This window comes from Dama dama, chromosome 26, assembly GCF_033118175.1.
Source record: "Dama dama isolate Ldn47 chromosome 26, ASM3311817v1, whole genome shotgun sequence".
Classification (NCBI taxonomy): Eukaryota; Metazoa; Chordata; class Mammalia; order Artiodactyla; family Cervidae; genus Dama; species Dama dama.
Genome location: NC_083706.1, coordinates 28,968,903 through 28,992,158, shown reverse-complemented (window position 1 = coordinate 28,992,158; position 23,256 = coordinate 28,968,903). Strand labels below are relative to the sequence as shown.

General features: G+C 39.5%; 1 protein-coding gene and 1 long non-coding RNA gene across 7 annotated transcripts in view; one reads left to right on the top strand and one right to left on the bottom strand.

The window, feature by feature from the left end:
* PDE7B (phosphodiesterase 7B) overlaps positions 1-23,256 on the bottom strand; it is a 344,452-nt gene that overhangs the window by 145,012 nt on the left and 176,184 nt on the right. Inside the window, exon 1 of one of the 3 annotated variants that reach the window (XM_061130039.1) lies at positions 12,726-13,181. The exons of the other annotated variants lie outside the window; for them this stretch is intronic. Coding sequence (XP_060986022.1) covers positions 12,726-12,963 — 238 coding nt within the window. The 5' untranslated portion in view covers positions 12,964-13,181. Of the gene's footprint in view, positions 1-12,725; positions 13,182-23,256 lie in introns of those variants that run through there. 3 annotated transcript variants of the gene reach the window in all.
* The window catches only part of LOC133047000 (uncharacterized), a 124,554-nt gene that overhangs the window by 63,290 nt on the left and 38,008 nt on the right, over positions 1-23,256 (top strand). For 2 of the 4 annotated variants that reach the window (XR_009690639.1, XR_009690638.1), the window contains one exon: positions 5,662-6,225. This is a non-coding gene — a long non-coding RNA (uncharacterized LOC133047000). Of the gene's footprint in view, positions 1-5,661; positions 6,226-20,368; positions 20,779-23,256 lie in introns of those variants that run through there. The other 2 variants (XR_009690641.1, XR_009690640.1) reach the window with 2 other exon arrangements.

Below are 23,256 nucleotides of genomic sequence, written 5' to 3'. Positions count from 1 at the left end.
CACTCTGGTCCTTTTGATATCATGTCTTCATTTTTTTCCCCCACTACTCTTTATGCCAAATATCAGAGCAAGTTAACTTGACTAATCTTCATTTCTCAACAGTTTCTTGTGCTTTTCTGCTTCTGTACCTATATTCATATTAATTCCTTCACTAAGAAAGTCACCTTGTCACATCTTGTTGAGATCTTAACTATTTTAAAGACATAGCTATCATGACCAGTCCACACAGAGTCTTTCTCACTACAGAGATGGGTGAGTTAATGTCCAGTCCTCATGGAGTATCTGTCACACTCTTTTGTATTTGAGTAAGTAATTCTGTCTAACTCAATACATTATAAGCTACATAAGAACTGAGTTTTTCTTATACATTTTCTCATCCATCCTGTGACACATAGCCTTGAAAAAGTTGTTTGCTTAAAAAAATCATGGCAACCTGAAGACAGGAAGAAGCATAACTTGGCAAAGTAAGAGGGATAGAGTGCTCTGAGATTGGGAGGATACATTGTGTCAGGTTTTGAATTTGGGGAGAAGATGAGCATGATTTTGAAAGGGAGGTCTGGGTAAAAGAACATCAGGGATAAAATTCTTCAGGATAGGGTGGTGTCAGGTGGTAAAGGGTGTTGGCTTGATGATTTGTGTCTTATTTCTCGTAAGATGCTATAGCACTTGGGAAAGTTGGTTTGTAAGTTAAAGAAAAATATTTACCATCTCAAAATTTTCAATGAACATTAAACTGATGGTTAGAAATTCATTGGTAATTGGTAAATTGGTAAATTCATTGGTAATTCATTGGACTTACCCAAGTCCAGCTCTCCACCAGCCTCTGTTGCTAGAGTGACCTTTCTAAAATGTAAAATTTATTACTTCTCATTAAAATTATTTGAAATCTTCTCATTGCCTGGAGGAAACATTCCTTAGAAAGGCAGATTAAGCCCTTGGTAACCTGCCCCCAAGTATGCCTTTATAGTCTTATTCTTAGAAGTATTCCTCATCTTCCTGAAATACTCATATCTCACGACTTGGCATTGCCAGAATTCCCTGAATTACACTATTTCTTTTTTGTTACACTATTTCTTTTTTCTGAAATGTCCTCCATGTCTTCTTCATTTGGAGAAATGTAATTTACTTTGAATGGTACCTCAAAATAACCTCCCCTCTGAAGACTCATTTACCACCCAGAATTCAGACAGAGTTAATCACTCTCTTGTGTGTTGGAACTGACTTTGTGTAGGTATGTGTGTGCGCTCAGCTGCTTCAGTGGTGTCTGACTCTTTGTGACCCCATGGACCACAGCCTACCAAGCTCTCTGTCCATGGGATCTTTCTGGCAAGAATACTGGGGTGAGGGGGGGTTGTCATGCCCTCTTCCAGGGGATCTTTCCAACCCAGGAATCAAACCCATATCTCCTGTGTCTCCTTATTGCAGGTGGATTCTTTACCACTGAGCCACTGAGGAAGCCCAGCGTAGGTACCTCCAGTTTAACACATGTCACCTACTTAGCTTGCTCTGTCTGTCTACGTCTGTGCATCTATTCATCTATTCATCCATTTACCTCAACTTTCTTGGTTCATGAATTTTTATTTTTTAAGGAACCAAGACTGGCACATGATAATCACTTAAAAAAAAACAACAAAACTTAGTTGAATCAATAGACTTGGTCCTTCTTCAGTGTTTCTACAGAGTATTGTCTCTACTATATCTTAAAACATATGCCATTCTACCTCAATATCAGTTTGTTTGTAGACCTGTATTTTCTAACAGGTTGTATCTCATTTCATTCTGCTTTCCTCTCAGGGATAGTAACAATGCTGTGGACTGAGTAGACACTCAGAAGATAGTTGTTCAATTAAATAATTGAATAAATCTAGAAATTTTAATCACTTACTTTCCTTTCTGAGTATCTTGAATAAACAACCAGTAAATATAGGTCTCAATTTCTTCTATTTCTAAACGGGGAATACATTCCCATTCAACTGATGCTTATTGTATTGTAGAATAAGCTAAATACTTGAACATCATATTGAAACATCATTTTCCATTCTGTGACCTCCTAGAATGTTTCTAATTATTTTTGGAGTGTTCGAAATATTTTCAAAAATGTTTTCAACACCAAATTTGTTTTTGGCCAATTTTATCTGTTCACATTCTAGGTGCATGCATCAACAAATCAAAGAATAGGGCATTCAGGATTTAGGAGGGTAGAAATCACCTGCTTTAGAGTTTATAAGTCCAGTGAATTCACAGTTATTGATTTTATATACTGATTTAATTGAGAAGGAAATATTTTCTTTTGTTCTATTGTAGAATTATGTACTACTCCAAGTAAAACATCACAGAACTCAACTACTATTCAAAAGAGATAACGAGGGCACAAAAAAATGTATCTCAACCTCAACTGAGATATAGAGAGGGCAGAGAAGGAGAAGAAGTATCAGCGACCATGGAGGAGGCAATAATGGTTCCTGTTACAACACTGGAAAAAATAAGGACCCCTCTTATAATATGTAGCCATCCTGCTCTTCATACCAATACACTTCTCCCAGTGCCCTCCAACCTAATCTTCTCCCTAGGGGCAAGGTGCAGAGAAAGGAGAAAAAGAACTCTCAGAGATTTCCAATTAGCACATTCAAGCAGTGATAATGTATCAGACCTGACCCAAGTACAATGTCTGTATGATTATGACAACAGTTTCAATTTGCATTAGATATAAAACTTCAGCTTTCAACGGGGAACCTGATCAGAAAAGTGTGACTTGTAGGCGTCCTGTTTCACGCATTATGATCATTCAGTTGAACCTTTCTGTGTCAGAATCCTGAGATGGTTGCTGAAATGCACGAGCATATTTCAAGAGAAAGAGAGAGGGAGTAGAAAGGGGAGAATGATTGGACTCAGCACATGCATGGGAATGTAACCAAAATAAATAATATTGAGTAGGCAGTTCTCAAGCACACGGCTCAGCACATAGCGGCACACCAGTGCATCACGGAGATCACATTTTTAGAAAGAGATCCATGTGATTCTTCTTTTGCACACTCTTGTGTGTATCTTCCCCATCCACCTCACCAGAGGCATCCATTGGGTATGGTTAGGAATACCGTAGTAAGAAGGAAAAGAGAAAGAAGGAGTGACTATTCATCATTTCATCAGAGTAAGGCTTTTTGTTTTATTTGTGTGTGTGTGTGTGTGTGTGTGGCAGAACAATGATCTTAAGAATCGGCTTTTGTGAAAAGATAAAGGCACTCTCATTTATCAGATCTCACTAACACTGAGAGGTAGGCTGTGGATATGGTTTCTTTTCCCTTCAACACTGAAGCTTCCTCCTCTTGGGAAAGGTGCTATGGGTTAGGCCATCTGTTCCTGACACACTGGAGGACTGTAGGGAGGAGAATCAGACAGAACCCAGTGGTCAGATGGACACGGTTCCCTGTCTCAGACTGCCGCTTTGCCTTGTGTGTGGTTGAAACCCTCAGATGAGCATGTGGGAACCTGAGACACAGCCATCAGAGAGCGCCCTGGAGAGGAGCAAGGGGAGGAAGTATTCACCCAAGAGAAGTCACTTCGTCCCGAAGAAACTGGCCACCACCTTGCTAACTAGTTCAAATTTTCTTACCTCTCATTAGGGTGGGTTCAAGAGGAAGATTTCATTAGGGGATGAAAAGAAACCAAGTACATTTATTTTACCTTTGAATGTGGAAATGTGAGATCCCTGTGACAAATGTTTTTAACAGTGACTGCTTTCCTCTTTATTTCTGTATGTGTTTTTGATTATGCTTCTTAGGTTTAGCTACTTCCCTGGTGGCTCAGATGGTAAAGAATCTGCCTGCAATGCGGGAGGCCCATGTTTGATCCCTGGGTTGGGAAGATTCCCTGGAGGAGGGAATGGCAACCCACTCCAGTATTCTTGCCTGGAAAATTCCGTGGACAGAGGAACCTGGCTGGCTACAGGTCCATGGAGTCATGAAGACCTGGACACAACTGGGCGACTGACACTTTCTTATACTTGGATCCAATTTTTCTGCAGTGACCTCATCTTTCTTCCTTCTCCTTGGTGCCCTATGCTTGGCTCTACCTGTCCCCTTCTCTTTTCTTTCTCAGTCATTTTCTTCAGCAAATTCTAATTTTTGAATGATTTTTTTTGGTCAGAGATCCTCTAAATGAGTATGTTTTGGGGTTTTATGAAACGTTCATCAAGTCTATAGATTTCTGTAAGATATTAATATTTGTGTGCCATGCCCCCCCCCCCCCAAAAAAAAAAAAGATGGAGAAGGAAGTAAAAAAGAGAATCTTGTGTTTTGGCTTTAATTCCAGAGGTTGAGGAACATTTGGGGATTCAATGGGAAAACTTCTAATGATTACATTATATGTCTTGACTATACCCTTGACTATTTAATTTTCTTTTTCAATACTTTGACCAAAGATCTGCATTCATTCCCATTATATCTCTCACCTTGATTTTATTTTACAATTTTTTGGCTTTTCCACCTTCCAATTTCTACTACCAGGTACATGCAATAGCATGCTACTCAATCTCTTTCAAAATTTATCTTTTTATCTCCAGGGATTTTGTTTTCTGGAATAGGCTTGGCCCCTTGGACTCACTTTTAAGACCATATACAACTAAACCCTGCTTTGTCTTGTCAATTATGCTTTTCAATTGCACACAAGACTGACTTTTAGGTTTTATCTTGTTCCTAATGATAAAGATAGTAACCTATAGGTTCTTCTATAGTAATACAAGGTTTCTCTCACAGTCGGTAAAGACTCTGACTGCAATGCAGGAGATGTGGGCTCGATCCCTGGGTTGGGAAGATCCCTAGAGAAGGAAATGGCAGCTGACTCCAGTATTCTTGCCTGGAGAATCCCATGGACAGAGGAGCCTGGCGGGGTACAGTCTATGGGGCCACAAGAGTCGGACGTGAATGAGTGACCAAGCACAGGTAGTCATAACAAAATGCTCAGGACAGGGGCTCACTGTATAATTTATAAAATATCATGCCATCTGTATTGCTTTAGGTGAGAAGTACTCTGAAGCAAGGGTCTCTGATAAGTTTGTAGTTTGAGGAAATTTGAGACAAGTACACAGATACAAATCCAAACTCTTGGAGTGCCCTCTTAGTATTTTAGGGCTTTCCCAGTGGCTCAGCAGTAAAAGAATCTGCCTGAAATGCAGGAGACATAGGAGACACAGGTTTGATCCTTGAGTCAGGATGATCCCATGGATGAGGAAATGGCAACCCTCTCCAGCAGGCTCACCTGGGAAAATCCATCAGAGGAGCCTGGCAGGCTACAGTCCATGGGGTCACAATGCAACAAATCCAGTGCAACTGAGCACACACACAAAGAGATTAAAGTCAATTCTAAATACAAATACATGGAAAGGCAGAGAGACATAAACAGAAAAACAAAGAACAAGGTCTACATTGTGAGTACATCCAGGCAAGTGCACTGTGTTAAATCACAAGTACTTTGAGTTTGCTTTGTATCATATTTTTCATATGGTGATATGTACCTACCATGTACTTTGAAGTGTATTGATAATTAAAGAGAGAAAATAATCACATAATAGGAGACAGCACACACTTTCAGCTACTTCTGTGAATTAAAAAATAACTTGGAGCTTTTGGTCTTTTAACAATAACGTTTCTAATGTTTTCCTTTTAGAAATTAGATACAAACGTCAATGCTTTGCTGTCCAGTGAAACCAGCCTTGTTTTAAAAAAAGAAGGAGAGAGAGAAAAGAAAAAAGAAGCTGTTTCTAGGCAAAGAGCAGAGGACGTGGGAATAACATCCTCCATTCAGCTTCATCCCCTCAAAAGCTCATTTGTAGAACCGGGTAAACACACACCTTCCGCATCTATTTTTGAAATTACGTTGAGGAATATACGGAGTGTTATCTGTAAAAGAAGCAACTTTTGAAACTTTAGTTGATGTAAAATGTTCCAAGATTCATGAACAGAGTAATTATTTTAAAAGTATATGAAAGCAGGCATAATTTACATGCATTTACTCTAAAATTTGATAATTATCAGTACATGACAACTCCTCTATATGAAGAGAGAACTGTCTCATATGAGTTCTGCACATACTTGATAACTTTTTAATGGTTTTGAAATTCACTCTTGTGTATTCTTTTCTTTTCCTTTAAAAGCTGTAATGACTAATCCTGATCTTTTGCCAGAACATAAGTTTAAAAATAATTCCATTAAAAGGAAGAGCTGGAATTCACATTTCTTAAGTAATCTGTGCCTAGAAAAAAAGTTCATTCATGCATTTAATGGCAACTTGTAAGCTATTTTATTCCTTCTGATAATTTTCCTTTTTTTCACTTATCAAAGTGTATTGAGCGGCTGACATGTGAAAGATGCTAGGGAGAACACAAAGAAAATAGAATGTTCTCCAGATTCTCAAAAAGCTGAAAATCTAGGAGGGGAGGAAGAAAATACATATTAATTATAATAAAATAAAGAAGTGATTTGCCTGTGAAATAAATACAAAGAAAGTTCAGTGAGACTTCAGAAGTGAAAGGCACACTTCCTCGGTGACCTCAAGAGAGACTTTGTGGACGGTATGACACATGAGTGTGGTCCTCAGTGATGACAGGAATTGGGGATACGGAGGCAAGTAAAGTAATTTTAGGTATTTGCGATGATAAGCAGAAAGCAAGTTGGAGGCTGTGGGATGCTTGTCCTGTCACAGTGGAATACAAGGGCTTAGAGGGCAATAATGACAAATAAGGTGGGGAAAGTAAACTAGTTTCAGAGAGTGGAGAGCTTTGGATGCAGAATAATAGAATTTGGGTTATCTTCATAGGCAATGGAAAATCACTGAATGATTTTGAAAGGGGGCTGTATTCTGATTTTTCTTTTGATGTTATTTATCTAAATGACGGAGGACAAATAAGGGGTGCAAAGACAGTACTGGCGTTTGAGGCTATTGGAAGATAATAGACCAAACAACCTGAGGTTTAGCTCAGGGTCATGTAATGGAATAGAAAGAAAACAATGGATGTAAGTTGTTGAGGAAATAGCAGCAATATCAATAATTATGATAGTGAACATTTATTGAGAATGGGGTAGGATATAGGCTCTTTTTAAGGTACTTTTTAATATCATCTCATTTAATCCTCACCTTTTGCAGAGGTTGCTGTTTTAACTCCCTTTTTTTAAAGGAGGGGAAATGGAGATGCAGAAAAGTGAAGTAACTTGTACAGTTTACACAGTTCACAACAGAGAGGCAGGTCTTAAACTTTTAAAAATCTCAATACTACAACGACACCCTGGTACTCTTAACTTATTTTATGGACTTGGAGCCAAGTGGACTTGGAGAGCTGAAGGGAGAAGTTTTGAACCTGGGTTTTTGCAGGTGTGATGCCACTTATGAAAACTAGGAAGTCAGATGAAGAACAGGTTTAGTTCAAAGTGAGATGATGTGTCCCAGTTTTCATTCAATTTTGCATTCACATTTAAAGACTGGATTGACTTGTCAGTGATTATTATGCAGTAGCTGCAGATTGAGCGGTCTTCCCTGGTGGCTCAGTGGTAAAGAATCTGCCTGCCAATGCAGGAGATGTGGATTTGATCTGTGGCTTGCGAAGATTCCCTGGAGAAGAAAATGGCCACCCACTCCAGAATTCTTGCCTGGTAAATCCCATGGACAGAGGAGCCTGATGGGTTACCATCCCTGGGGTTGCAAAGGATTCAGACATGACTTAGCAACTAAGCAACAACAGCAGATTGAGAGGAGGGTAATGTCTACAAGAACACAGAAAAATGTTATGAATTAATGTCAAGTTATCTACTGTTAAGACCAATTGATTCTTTGATCAAAGCAATTTGTCCTGCTGTGAATGAAATCATTAATAATGAGGAGTATTTGAAAGTATGCTTGAATTTTTTACTAGAGTTTTTGAATTTTACTGGCCAGTTTTTATAGCCAATACTTTGAGTTGACATAGAGGTTTAAACTAACAAATGCTTGTTTTCAAAGTGAAGTTCTAGATGGAATTCTGATTCATAAATTCATAATTGTTCTTTTATTAAGTTTGATTGCTCCATGAATCTTTGGCACTTATCACAGTCCCTGGTGTATATTATAGTCTAATAAATGCTCCTGGTTTTATAATAATAAAAATTTCAGTCTTCAACATATTAAATGTATATCATGCTTGATACTTGAGATATTTAAAAATAGCCCCTTTGTCAATTTGAATTTTACTTTCTGGAGTCAGTGAATTGTTTTTAGATATTTTCTCTTCTGAAGTCATTCGATTTTCAGGGCTCAGTATAAAGCAAATTTCTGATATTTTTATTCTCCTTGAAGACAGGACACGTTATAATGGCTATGGGGAAAATGAATGCTTTTTTCTTTTTGAGGGAGGTATATGTTTTATATATTTCTATAACCAAAGTTTATTGAAATGGAAACAAGCTTAATGAATAAGTAAAACATAATGTAAAATTTAGACCATAGATATCAAAATGAAAGGTAAGTTCCACAGCTACAGAGCTTGCAGTTATTTGGTTGAATTCTGAAATCAAATTATTTATTCAACTAAGACCAAGTCCTGCTAGGGGATGTCTAGTCTTAAGTTGCTGACTAGAATCACAATTAGAATAATATTTGCACTCACAGCATTTAAGAAACTGTTTATTTATTCTCTGTCCTTCTTACTTCTCCCTACTCCCCTCTTCTGGGCATGCTCTCACCACCATGCTTGAAAGCTTATTTTCTACTGATAATAGATGGGCATCTCCCCCGGGAATCTTCCCAGCACTGGAACCTTGACTTAAACCTAAGCCCACAAAATGAGTTTAAAAATGTAAAGGAGGCACAATTCTTTGACTTATTTTGCATGGTAATTTTATTTTTTCTGCGTGGACCAAGATTTACCTTACCTCCCGAGTCCACATGTTTGCTCATCAATATATAACCCATAAAACAATGTCTTGGTTTAAATTTAAATTACTCAGCTTGTGTCCTGATCACATTAGTTTTGTGGATTAGAGTTGGGAAGATTGAGATGGTCTGATTCTGACACAATGTGAGTCTGGACAAGTTGTTTAGTCTTTAAATTCCTGTTTGTCCCGTTTGTGTTAACTAGACAATTAGGGCATCCTTCATTTGCTTCATAAAGGGAAAATGATGAGCATTAATAAGATTAAATACTTGGGTACAAGTTAAGGACCTGAGATAAAACTCCAAATCTGAGCATGCCGATACATTCCAGAGTCCCTCTCTGGGGCAAGCAGTGCCTCTGCCAATTGTCCAGCTCCTGGGGCCATGCCTAGAAGCACGCTCCAAGATGTGTGAAGCTGAGACTCTCTCTTTGTCCTATCAACTCCCATTCTCTCCCCCAACATATTGCTTTTTTTTTTTTTTTTTAAGATCAGTCTTCTGGACATGGGGATGGGGCTTGGAGGGTGGAGGGGAGTGGGAGGAAAGGAGAAGGTGGGACCAAATGAGACAGTAGCATTGATTTATATACATGACCACGTGTAAAATAGATAGCTAGTGGGAAGCTGCTATATAGCACAAAGAGCTCAGCTCAGTGCTCTGTGATGACATAGAGGGAGGTGGGAGGGAGACTTAAGAGGGAGGGGATAAATGTACACTTGTAGTTGACTCAGGCTGATGTATAGCAGAAACATTAGTGAAGCAATTATACTCCAATTAAAAAAAAAGTAATAATTAGTACTTCTGTGCTATTTACCCTTTGGTCCTTTTCTGTTAAATAAAGACTTAAAAAACAAACAAAATCCATCCTATTGCTTTAAAAGTTGCATTAGTCTCTAACAAAGATATTCCCATGTATGACCTCCTCTGTAGAACTTGCTTACTCTCTTCAGGAGACCTTGTTCCTCTCTGTCTTCCATCACCCACAGTTTAGTGTACTTCATCTTAAATATTTCTCATGAAAACTTATGTATGCATTTATCTTTCCACAAATCCTTTTGTTTTCTCCCTTTATTACCTAAGCAAAATCTCAGAGCACTTTTCTATTTCACTTATGAAACAAAGTTCCAGTCTTAACTAAGAAGTACAAGGACAAATAATGATGTCACTCACTAAGCAAAAGAAAAGCCAGAACTTTTACTGTTAAATTCAGCTTACTAAGAAACGGTGACTTTAGTCTCTAAAGTTCTCTAGACTGTTGATGCTCTTCAGAATTCCTGCAGTTTCATGGTTTTTAGAAATGTAAACTTATTTATCTGTTATCACACGCAGTTGAAACACAGATAGAATGTTATGGTATTTAATTTTCCTGTTTTTTGTTACTAGCATGGCCAACGTTGTGTACTAGAAATGCAATGTGTGAAGTTCTTACAGGTAAAGAATGTGAAAGAGAGGGAATAGATGCCTGTGGGGAAGACTTAGGGGTGGGGGGTGGAAAGCAGAGAAGCCATCACAAAGAAAGGGATGTGTGAGCTGGATTTTGTAGGTTTAATGAAAATTTTCCGTTGCCTATGTCAAAAAGACATTCCGAGCATAAGGTAAGTCTCAGGTTCTGTGGAGGAACAGAGATAGTTCCATTTGTCAAAGTATTTCTAAATTGTCTGAGGATTCTGAGGCTAGGGTCAGATCTGAGAGAGACAGAAGGAGAGCACGAGGTGTCTTGGTGTTTTCTGAAGAACCTTCTACTTAAACCCCATACACAACTTAAGCCCTTCTAAAAATAGAAAGATGCCAGGCTTTTGGAAATAATCTGCACGTGCTCCTGAGTCCCTCACCATCATGCTGGTGGGGTGAGACTGGCACAGAGCACTTGATGAGAGGGGGTAACACGGCCTCAGCAACAAGATGAGAGGATGAGCAAGACAAGTTGGAAAGTGAAGCAACTCGCCTTGGGGCTTCATCATACGGACTCATGCTGCGTATATGGATGAAAAATGGCTTTCTGTCCACGTCAGAAACTGTGAGCCCCTCATCTCCTTGAGGCTGGGGGGGCAGGGAAGGAAGAGAAGGCAAACAGGCAGCTTTTGGGGAGGTGCTGAAATAGATCTTGCTTCCTGGCAGGCAGGATGAGGGTACCAGCAGAGGAGGGAGCAGCCTCCCTGGGAACCAGCACGGCCACTGATCTCTATTCCACTGAGGGAGAGGTTAGGGGCCCGCGGGCACATTGAGACTCGTTTAGCTCAACTTCACAACATCCAGGAAAAAAATGTAACTTTAAGTGATAAAAAGTTGTAGGGCTTTTGTTTTCTCTCTATAGTATTGCTTTTTCAGGAATTAGATGCCCACTAGCACATAATATAAATAATAATATACACATATCTCTACAGACAAACTAACATCTGTTAGATTAAGTAGCTTTACCAAAGTTGTAATTTGAAATATGCATTTTAATCATTCACTAGACTGAAACAAACCAAGAGTGGTTAAAGTTGAAGTGTCATAGTTAAGTTTTCTGCCCAGGTGGGTTTTTCCATTTTTCTTGAACTCACATGAAATATGGGATGGCTTTAGCATTACCTCATTTTTTCTGACCAAGACCCATTTCCTTGGGCATCCATCTCCCAAATGCCACATAAACCTCAGCCTCATGGGTTTCCTTCTCTTTCCTAAGTATTCATTGTTTACTAGAGACCAACACTTTTTGTTTTTTAATTCCTTTCAAATCTGTTTTCCTCTTGCCCAGAGCATTATTTTTTTAATAATGTTCTCTTTAGATTATTAGGCAACTTAAAAAAGTTTCTGCATAAATGATTAAAAACAAAATTAGCTGAGTTTTGATTTCCTAGTCTCTTTCCATGAGAAGAAGAGGTAATTTTTGGTATAGCTTTTCCATCTAGTTCCCCATCTCTCACCACCAATGGCATGTCAGGATTCCACGCATTGGGCTAGCCAAGACTTCAAATGCATAAACACATGCTCACATTCGTTCTAAAGTGAACCACCACTTTCCAAATAGCTACCAACATATTCCCTAAGGAAAAGCACACCCTGCATTTTTAGTTGACGGTGTTATCAGAGTCCCTTGGGATCCTCCAAAGGGATCCTAGATGTGTTTGTGGTGTGGTCCCCACTGTTAAAAATATAGCAAAGTTCTTCTCAACTGTCCCAAACACAGCACATTCTTATAACATGACAAAGCTCCTATGAATCATCATTTCCACATTTGTGAGTTGATTTTTCCTAATATCAATGGGGAAATTTGTATTATTGTCATTTGTCAAAAGGGGAAATTGAGGCAAGGCAGTTTATCAAGTTTCTCACGACATAAAAAATTTTCAGTTCAAACTCATTCCTGGGAACTGGAATACATGCTGTAAACCCATAGTTTAAAATGAGGAAATATAGTTTACTTTGCAAAAAGCATTACAAAAAAGCAACCGAAGAAGAATATTCTCTCAGAGACAACTGGCTTATCAACATGAAATTGCAGAGACAGGACAGACATTAAAAAGTGCCCAATTTCTTCCCTTCCTTATCAGGACTGAAGCTTAGGAAATTTCACTTAAGCCACGGGACAATCAAATGACAGCTTAAGCCCAGATCCCAGATTTCTTGATTTTCCACTATTCAGGCTCCTCCTGCCACATCACTCTTAATTTTAAGATGCATTTCAATAAAAAAGCAAACATTCATTAATCACAACCCTCGGGCCCTATGCGGTACAGTTTGCCTTCCTTCCTTTTCCCATTTTTATATTTTGGGCTCTCCAAGGAAGGGACTTGAAAGTCCTCAGACTTGGCCCTGGTACCTCTCACACCTCCCAGTCCGTTTACCTGGAATGCTGTGGAGAGCATCTTCATTCTCCAGAATGCCTCTCTGTTTGGTTGCCTGCAGCTCACTTTTGGATTTCCAGACCAGCTTTACCATCCTGATCATCTCTGGCAAGTCCCAGGGCAGCGGCCCCTGCTGGCACCCCGGCCGGCTGCCCAGCGGGGCGGGCAGCTCACCTTCTGGGGCCGTCCACCTTCTGCCCAGCTCTGCCGAGTGGAAATAGCGCTCGAGCACAGGCATTCTGCCCTGGTCCCCAGAAGAGGAGGTCGGGCTGCTGCTGCTGCCGCCGCCGCGGCGGCTGCTGCTACCAGAGGGGAAATTCTTCCCAGGCAGGGGAAGGCGAAGCCCCGGAAAATCCTCTCCAGCTTCCGAAAGGCAAGCCTCCTCCAGCCTGGCACAGCCCCCCGTCCCTCCAGTGCCTCCACAACACTGACGGCGAGGGCGACTCACTTCCCAAGGTTTCTCACTGGTGAGAACGGTTCCTGTCCTCCTTCCTTAGAGAGAGAAAGCATTTTCCCCCCCTTCTCTCTCAGGCACTGACTTCGCAGCACTTAATTAATCCCAGGCTACAGCTGGAACGACAGCCGAGAGGGGGAAAAAAAAAGCCATTGAGGTTTTAGCCTTTGCTTTTTATCTTCTTCCGATTTATTTGTTCTCAGTTCTGTTTTGGTGCTTGTCAAAGTTTGTCAAGTGGCTTGTTTAAGCCCTTGAGGACTTCACGCCAAGAGGTGGGGGGCTCCTCTTTGCCAGCCTCTCAGAGGGGGTACTCCAGAGGCCAGTTACCTGAAGGGGTCAGGTAAGGAGTCACCCTCATGGTGCAGGAAACCTAGAAGTTTCCCCAGCTCCAGCCCTCGAGGAGAAAACAGGGGAGGCTGAGCACTGGCAGGACGGATTCGCAGCTGCTCCTTTCTGGAAGGTCTGGCTGGGGGCCACCTTGCCGGTCCACCACAGTCTGCGCTGAGCTGGGGTTATTCGAAAGGCTCTTGGGTTGCTCCCCAGGACCACAGTCCACACACTCCCCTCCTCCATAACTCTCCCTCCCCATTGCCACTTGGTTCTCAGCAAACTTCACTGAAGTTTGGACTATTAGTCCAATCCCTTTGTAACCTCAGCTGCCCTTCGGCTGGAAGGGAAATAACAGTGAATCACATTCCAGAGCTAACTTTGAAAGAAGTGACTTGGGGAAGCATCCAGATCCTCATGCAAACGTGCGGTGAGGTTGCAAAGTCTGGACACATGGCTTGGGATGGAATAATAATTTTAAAGCACATCCATTGGGGACATAAATGACAGCAAAAAGAGTGCTGAAGAATCGCTTTCCAGAGATTAGAGCGCTGGGGACATGACATTTGGGCCACAAATGGCACCCCCCACCTACCAGTGGTTGAATTGAGGACAATCAGGGGCCACCTGTCTTGGATCCCGAGGTTCAGAGATGGAGGCGCTCAGCCTAGAAGTGAGAATTCGCACAGCAGAGGGGTTGTCCCCTGGAGCTAGTGTGAAAAGCCCTGACACAAATCAAAGTGAGGTGGTATTTTGCCAGCAAATTGGGTTGGTAGGAGCAATTTGAACTTGGACATTCACGTGGCTAACTCCTATTTTCTTGGGGAGGCCATTGTAACAATCCCATCTTTCCTTTTCATGTCTCAGCATTGCAAAGGGTTTTATTTTGCTTGGCATTTTATTTTGTTGATGTACAATCTGTTGCTCCTGTTCTGCTTTCCTTTTGGGGTTGTTTGATCACACAATCATTTGCTGTTTCTTTAGGAGAGAGGATAAGGACCAATGTAGGGTGTGTATTATTTTCATCTCCCTCACCTCATGTTTTAAAAGTTGAAACTAGCAAAAGCTACTGTCACATTGTTATTGTTATTATGATTATTCCTCTAAACCCAGGGGTGAGAAGTTTAGTTTTCTACATTGAATTGAGTGGCTTTCTTTTTTCTGGATGGAAAAGTATGCTGGCAAACCTTTCGTAATGGGTGAAGAAGGGTCAACATCTTTAAGGACAAGAAACAACAATAAAACACATTTAGGACACTGCTGCTTGTGAGTTTAATGATTCAAATATTGACCAAGCAGCTCTTCCTACAACAACCAGATATTCATACAACCCAATTAGGAAATAATCAATGACCCACTTATGAGAAAGATGGGCCTTTTTAAACTTCCCTCTTTGTTAAGAGATGAAGGGATTTAAGCCTCAGTCTGACAGTTCTACCACTTTTGACAGCCCTCCCAGTTCTTATCTTACCCTTCTATCAGGTTGGGGGCATTTGAGCTCTCCAGAATTGAGACAATTTTATTTAATAAGCACATGTAGGCTGCTGTCCTCTATTAGCATATTTCCTGAATAGTGTCTTATACTGACTCCTCAGTCACAAACTTCCTTGACATAACAACTGAAGAGTTTCCTAAGTGGTTGACTATTTTTATTTTTGTTCAGTTATTTTGTAATAGTACTTAGCATCAGGATATCCTGACCCTTGGAACAAAGGGGTTAAGAACAAAGAAAACAAATATATGATATAATATGTTACATACACTAATGTATTAAGAATATAACTCTTCATTGCACATTCCTTTAAGAAGGACTTTTTAAAAAATCCTATATAAGGATATAAGTTTCCACTGTATTCTCAATATAATTTTACATATTTCCATGTAAAAATACCTTAGAGAAGTTACAAAATGTTGAATCATTGAACATGAATACTTCATAGTGGAAATAAAGGCCAGGAAAATGCCATCTCAAGTTTTCATCCTCAAAGAGGAATCTTCTTCATTAGAACATTTGGAAAATTAAAAATACTGTACAATTGAAAACAAAAATTCTCCCTAGTATGGGATTATCTTCATTCACGGTAGAAGTGCAGAAATACCACAGGGAAGGTCATTCTCATGGTATTTCTGGCTCACATAGAAACAGGAAGTACAGGAAATCTTGCGAGAAAGCTTGGCTCAGGAGAGTTTTGGCTCAACTACAGCTTCAAGAGATTGGGACAAACTGATGAGATGTTAGCACTTGGACTAAAACTACTATCCCTCACAAATCTTCTAAAAGGTGGCTATGTTCCATTTTGTAGGCTAGCGTCTCTTTTATCTTTCAGATAGTTACTTGAGAAGAGCATACCTGTAAACCTATGATTTTTCCCTTACATCATTCACCGATTACTATACCAGGGAAGAGGAGAAGGGGCTAATGGGGAGGGTCTGTGCCCAGAGAACTCATAGAGCAAAGAGGTCTCATCTATGTGACTTGTAAGGATTCTTCTAAGTCTTAATATCAGTACTTAATATGCTACAAACAGGAAATTATAAGATAGACTTTCAAAATAAGTTCTTTTTTTTTCAAGCATGTGAGTCAACCTAACTTCCCATGAAGAGGAAAGTAGCACAGTTCTCTTCTTGTATGAAAGAAATGTCATGAGAATTAACAAAATCAAAACAGCTTGTTTCAATGGATTCCTAAAATATCAAACTCTGTTGTGTGTCTGCAGCTATAAAGAAAAGAACTGATAACCACAATGCTAAGGTATACGACCAAGAAAAAAGATTTGGAAACATAATGTTTTAGAACCTGGATCATCTTGAAGAATTTCTAGTGTTCTGGGGGCTCTGTAAAAATATTGTGGATTTATGGCTGTTCTAGTTGATAGGCTGCTAAGCCCTTACTATACATGACTTTAAAAAGAAAATATTAACAATATTAAATATTTCTAATCATTCTAGAGAATGTACATTAAAAAATAGAAACAGAAATACACATGCATTTCAATTTTAGATTAGATTCTCACAAAACTTCATTTTAATTAATCAACGTCTTCTCACTAAGGTATTTTGCAAGTACTTTAAATACTTATTAACTCCCACCCTGTTTCTATATTTGAAGAAAAATTTGAGACTGTTGAGGGAATTCATTCATTTTGTCCTGGGCTTTTCTTTCCATCAGTTCAAATACGGATATAGGATGTATAAATACACACACACACACACACACACACACACACACACACACACACACGACCACCCAGGGTTTCACAGATGCATTTCAAATGCAATTCACAATGAGCAAAGGAGGAAAAACAGGTCTTTCGACTTTGTTTAAGGTAGTCTAAGTAGAAGAAGCTCAAACAATTTACAGTGTCCTTCAGGAGACATAGAAATGTAATAACTTTGGCCTTAACTAATCTTGAGGAATCATGCCAGCAAGTAGGGAAAAGGACTTGGTCTACAGACCGACCATAGAAGGCAGCACATATTTCCACCATCACGTGGGAAGGGAGGAGAGGGGCGGGGCAAGATGAGGAGAGGCGAGGTGGGGGGAGGTAGAAGGAGGCTGAGCTGACAGATTCATAGTGTGATTTCACAACAGGTTTCTAAACTACAACCAATCATTCCCTTATTCACTCTGCAAATATGTATTAGCAGCTAGAGCAACAGCAGAGGAGAGAATCTCTTTACCAGCCCCTGGGTCCTTTCTCAGGCACTGGAACCTGTCTGGCCTTCCCCACCTTGTTTTGAGTTTTCACTGTGCTTTACGATGTCTTCTATTTTCTTTGGACATTTAAAGAGAGAAACCAGGGTTTTAGCTGGCATCAGACCTCTATCCTTGTTCTCAGATATCTAGCTAATGCTAAGTTTCCTGTCGCTGAGAGTTAACCTGCAAAAAAAAAAAAAGAGTCCAATAACGCAGGGGTTGAGGACAAAATGACTGGAAGACTTGATTTTCTCCACCTGGCTCCCCTCCCTGCTCTCTCCATCACCTGATACTTTGCTGTGTGACCATGGCATCCTCTGGCTGAAACATTTCTGAGATTTCAGAACTTCTTTCTTTCTTTTTTTTTTGGTCATGCTATGCCACATGCAGGATCTTAGCTCCCCAACCAGGGCTCAAATCCACACCTCCTGCATTTGGAGAGCAGAGTCTTAACCACTGGACTACCAGGGACACTTATTTCTGATTGGCAGAGATTGTAAGTGGTGGTACACTTTTCATAATTCCATGTTCGCGGGTGTGTCACCTTCTTCAAAAATAACTATAATGATGAAATAGCCAAGAGGTCCTTCAAGACTACTATTAATACCTTAGGGGTTACAAAAACTGTATTTCAGTCTCACTACTGAGCTTTGCCTCAAACTTAGAGATTTATCTACAAATAGTGTGTGCTTAGTCACTCCGTCATGTCCAACTCTTTGTGACCCTAAGGACCGTAGCTTGCTAGGCTCCTCTGTCCATGTGGATTCTCCAGACAAGAATACTGGAGTGGGTTGCCATGTCCTTCCCCAGGGGATCTTCCTAACCCAGGAATAGAAGCCAGGTCTTCTGCATTGCAGGCATATTCTTTACCATCTGAGCCACCAGGGAAGCCCATTTACAAAAGGGTATGGTACCAATAACAACATTATCCATCATGCCTTTTATCTTACTTGTAAGGATAAAATAAGATTAAATAAAGATTAAATAAGCAATAGTGTGCTGAAAAATTTTAAATGATATTTTTAAGCTATAAGAAATCATAACTGACAATTTATCTAAACTGAAATTTTGGTTCTACTTTCCTGAGATCTATAAAAAAAACTGAAAAGTCAAACTCCCCATCCTTGAATTAGGTCCCACTTTGGAAACTCATGCTTTGCATGAGGATGCAGGAGTAGGGGAAGTCAGAGACAGAGTATTGGAGAGAGTATTGGAGAGTAGCCCCAGGGGAGAGATAGTCAGGGATTTAATGATACAAAGGTGGGGGGAGGTGGGAAAAATGATTGACATGTGAATGAGCATAGATGAATGACAAAATATGTGTTAAAAGAAACTCAGTAGGATAAATATTCATTGTAACTGCATTTGGGAGGTGTGATAACAGTTATGAATCATGTCTAGAGTGTAAGCCTGTGCCATCTTTACCATGGGTTATTTTGTGTTCTGATTAATACTGTATCCATTTATGTGATTAGAATTTCAATTTCCGGCCGCAGTGACTAATGGTTGTGTTTGATGTTCATGAGCTGCAAAGCTTTGTGTTGTAGGCTGTGGTGACGAACATGTGTCTCAGGTTTCCCCCTGGCTTCGTTTCTCTAAACAAACCACATGGGCTTCCAATCTTTTCCTTGGGGGTCTATAATCCTCAAATATTTTAATAATTTTGATAGCTCCTAGCTCATCTTTGTTGAATTCACAACTGTTTTTCAAGGTAGTATAGTACATAAAACCAAGTAGAATGTTTCAAAAGTGGCTTAAACAAAGTCTGAAATATGCTTTACTTGTTTTTTGCAAGAGAGATACATGGGTTCTGTATCTCTCAAGAACTGGGAAGACTAAGAACTAAGAACTCTCAACTAAGACTAAGAACTCTCAAGAACTAAGAAGACCTCCAGAAGGCTGGAGGGGAGATTGTCCAGACATCCTCAAAGACCTGCTGGGAAATGCCCGAGTGAGATTTTTTTTTTCTTTTTAATATAATCAAAATAAACTAGATCACTAATAAGATATAGAAATATTATTAGTATAAACAACATAAAAGGAAAGTGAGAAAATGGTAAGGAATAAAACCTTCTAAGTGCATTTATTTTTTTTTCCTTTGGCATTCAGTTATGTTTATGTTTATGGAGTTCAAAGTCAATTTGGAAGAAGGAAGTTTCGACTATATGTGTATGAAGTGTAATCCTCTGCCTCCTCAAATTATTATTTATTTTTCCCTCTTTCCCTCACATATTACCTCCTGGTGATTATGAATTACATTAAATATCTATGCTAAAAGGTGTCTCTCAGACGCTGTTCTACAACAGTTCTTCTCAGACGTTAGTGTGAACACAGATCACTTGGAGATTCTATTAAAATGAAGATTTGGTCTGGGTGGGGCGTGAGACCCTGCATTTCTAGGAAGTTCTGTGGGGATGACAAGGCTGCTGGTCTGCGGTCCACACTGTGATGCAAGGTGAGAGGCGTACTAAGTGGCAGATATTTTCTGCCTCTTCCACGTTAGTTATGAAAGAAAATGAAGCAAAAGTGCCCTTCTTTATAGGAACACGTAGTAAGACTTTTGAAAACAATCAATAGTGGCCCAGGATAACTACTCTCAACTGGAAATAAGCAACCAGAGTTGCAATATAAGAGCAAGGGCTATATCCAGGGGCATTCATGATATTGAACCACCACTTGGCTTTGAAATTTTGTTTCATTCATTTCTTTTCCCTTATGAATTAACTTTAAAAATAAGGTTGACTAAACAGTATGGGCCACTGTAAGAATATATATACAATAAATGGCTGTTTTTGAAATTTCAAGCAAAATTTACTTAAGACTAATTTTGCCACTCCTCCCCCTTTCCAGCATTTTGCTGTGCTGTATCTGATTCTTTGTGACCCCATGGACTGTAGACTACCAGTTTCCTCTGGCCATGGAATTTCCCAGGCGAGAATACTGGAATGGGTTGCTGTTTTCTTCTCCCGGGGATCTTTCCGACCCAGGGACTGAACTTGTGTCTCCTGAGTTGCCTGCATTGGCAGGCAGATTCTTTACCATTGAGTCATCAGGGGCTATTGTTATTTTCAGAATGATTGAAATACAGGCAAGCCTCTGGGTCTTTGATCTCCATCATCATGGATATTCTCACCAAGACGTACTCCTTCATTTGATTTATTAAAGGTCTATGTGAGGCAGTCTTCAGATGAAGCCTGGTGATCTTTCCCACTGTAATACTCCAGGCATGAATGAATGGTGACCAGATGACTCCACAAAGCAAAGATGGAAAGAAAGTAGGCATTCATGGAGCTATAACCAGCGAGTGGTCCACCCTGCTGCTGACTCAGAGAAATGTACTGCAATGTCACAGTGAAATATAAAGCAAAACAAAAAAGATAAACTCTGCAACAGGCTGAATTCTTTATCAGATATCACCTGGAGTTCAGGCAGCTCGAGACATAGCATTCATGGGAAAGTGACACCAGAAGCAAGAGGCATGTGAAATCCACTGGAAGACAAGGGTAATCAAGAGCATGAGGCTGGAACACTATCACATTTATATGATTAAGAATTTGTACAGTTAACTGAATAAGAACGCTTAGAATAAATGGAAGCATCTGCTGGTAATTGGAAACACAGGTGGTTGTGTTTTTTTCCCGTTGTCTTTCCTGATTCTTTCTAAGGCTAACTGCTTTCTACACTGATGAACGCCTATATTTCCTATCATATACAGGAGTAACTTAGAAACAAGAAAGGGAAAGCTGGGAGATAATGGATTAAAAGTGAATATATATCATGGTAATTTTAAGGCAATTTTAGAACCTCTTCTCCTCTGGAGAATCATGGGGAAAAAGGAAAGGTGAGGTGTGACTTCCCTGGAGGCCCGGTGGTGAAGGTTCCACACTTCCACTGCATGGGGCAAGGGTTGCCGTGCGGTGCAACCAAAGCAAACAAACAAAACCACTTTTTTAATAAGAGAAAATAAAAAGGAATTAGAAAAGTACTCAGGGAAATGGCTTGACAGAAAGTAGTCATAAAAAAATAAGTAAAGGTGAGGCTATTTAATGTATATAAACAACATACAACACACTCTCTGTGTAGTATGGTATGGGAAATCCAAGTGAACCCCCCACCCCCTTTTGTGATATGTAGTGTTGCTAGAAGATAACAGCAGTATCATCAAGGAAAGAAAGCTTAGCACACTAGAATAATTGGCAACACTGATGCACATGTGGAATCTTTACCATCTAGAAGCTCTAAGAGTGTCTTCGTAACCTTCTTTTCTATCCCACATTTAAATTCTAACTAAAATTTGCTCTTTCTCTTCCATAAAGTATCTAAAATGATTGCACATCTTTCTGTCTCTAAAAGGTGGTTACCATGGGTTCTGCTCTATTTTCTTCTCTGAGCCACTGGAACCTGCTACTTTCTGTCCTCCATGATCTTCTCCCTGAATCCATTCAACAGTCTGACCATGAGACTGTTGCATTCTTTGTCCTCTTACACATTTTTGCTTGGGACATTCATGTCCTGTTGCCTATTTTGAGTGCAAGGCAAAGATACCTTACCTTTGACTTGCATGTGTTCACATATCTTGCTGCTCTTATATATGTGTGTCTGGATTAGAACATAAGGAGTCAACTCCAGAACCATCTGCAACTAGGGTTTTAAAAATACCTGTTTATGTTTTATTACTTCTTTGCTTTCAAAGTTTGAGGAATAAATTGATTGAGCTACTTCTAAAATTTATTTTTTAAGTTTTTCATTAGTCATTCAAAAAAGTTCAGTGAAGTCTTAATTATCTTTAAAATTAGGATATTTCCTAATGTGCATATTATTTTCTAATGTGTAACAAATAAAAAGTGATGGGAGATATTAGTAGTAACACAACACAGAGAGAATTATTACCTAAAGAAACAGTCTAAATCCCTTTGTTGGACATTCAACATTTCAAAACCATGCTCCCACTAACCGAGCCTTGTAAACTCACTCAAGCTTACATTTAACACTCAAAATTCCTATGGAATCATATTGTTTCCCATACATGCTAGATGCACAGTGATCTGTGTGGTAGGCAGAATAATGACCTCCCAAAGATGTCTACATCCTAATCCCTAGAACCTGTGAATAAGTTAGTTTACATGGCAAAGAGGAATTACGGTAGCAAAAGGAATTAAGGTTGCTAATCATCTGATGTTAAGATAAGACTCTTCCGGATTGTCTCCATGGATGCAGTGTAATCACAAGGGTTCTTACATGTGGTCAAGGGAGGCAGGAGAGTCAGTGTCAGACTGATAAGATGTGATAAAGACTCAACTGGCCAATGTTAGCTTTGAAGACAGAAAGAACCCTCAAACCAAGGAATGAGGGCAACCTTTCAAAGAAAGAAAAGGGAAAAACTGCATTCTCTTTAGAGCCATCAGAAAAGAATGCAGACACTTTGATTTTGGCCTAATGGGACTCATTTTAGACTTCTAAACTCCAAAATTGTAAGATAAAACATTTGTGTTTGTTTTAAGCATTAAGTTTGTGGTAATTTGTTACAGCAGTATCAGAAAGCTAATATTTATTGCTCACATTATTCTTCTCTTTATTGGGAAAGATTTTTTCCACTCATCTCATCCAAAAAACTCCCATTTTCTTCATGAAGTCTTTGTGCCCCACTTCAACTGCCTCTCTGATTTAAATAAAGCAGAGCTTCATACCCATTTTATTTATTTTTAAGATAACTTGTATCACTATTTGCCTTTAATGCTCCAGCTTGTCTTTCAATTTAGAATGCAGGGAGCATTGTTTCATAGTTTGTATATTAACATAAAATCCTGGGATGTACCCTTCCTTCCTTTCTTTCTTCCTTCCTCCCTTCCTTCTGCATTTACTGAGTGGCTAATAATTTATTGAGTGTCTCATGCTAAGTCCTTTATATACAAAGCCATAGTCCCTGTCCTTAAAGTTATTTACGAATTTAGAGGAAAAACAAACACATATACAACTAATCATAAAGCATGATGCATTGTAGTATTAAAATATAATTGTGGACAGGACAGGTCTCAGTTAGTGTCTGTGATTAA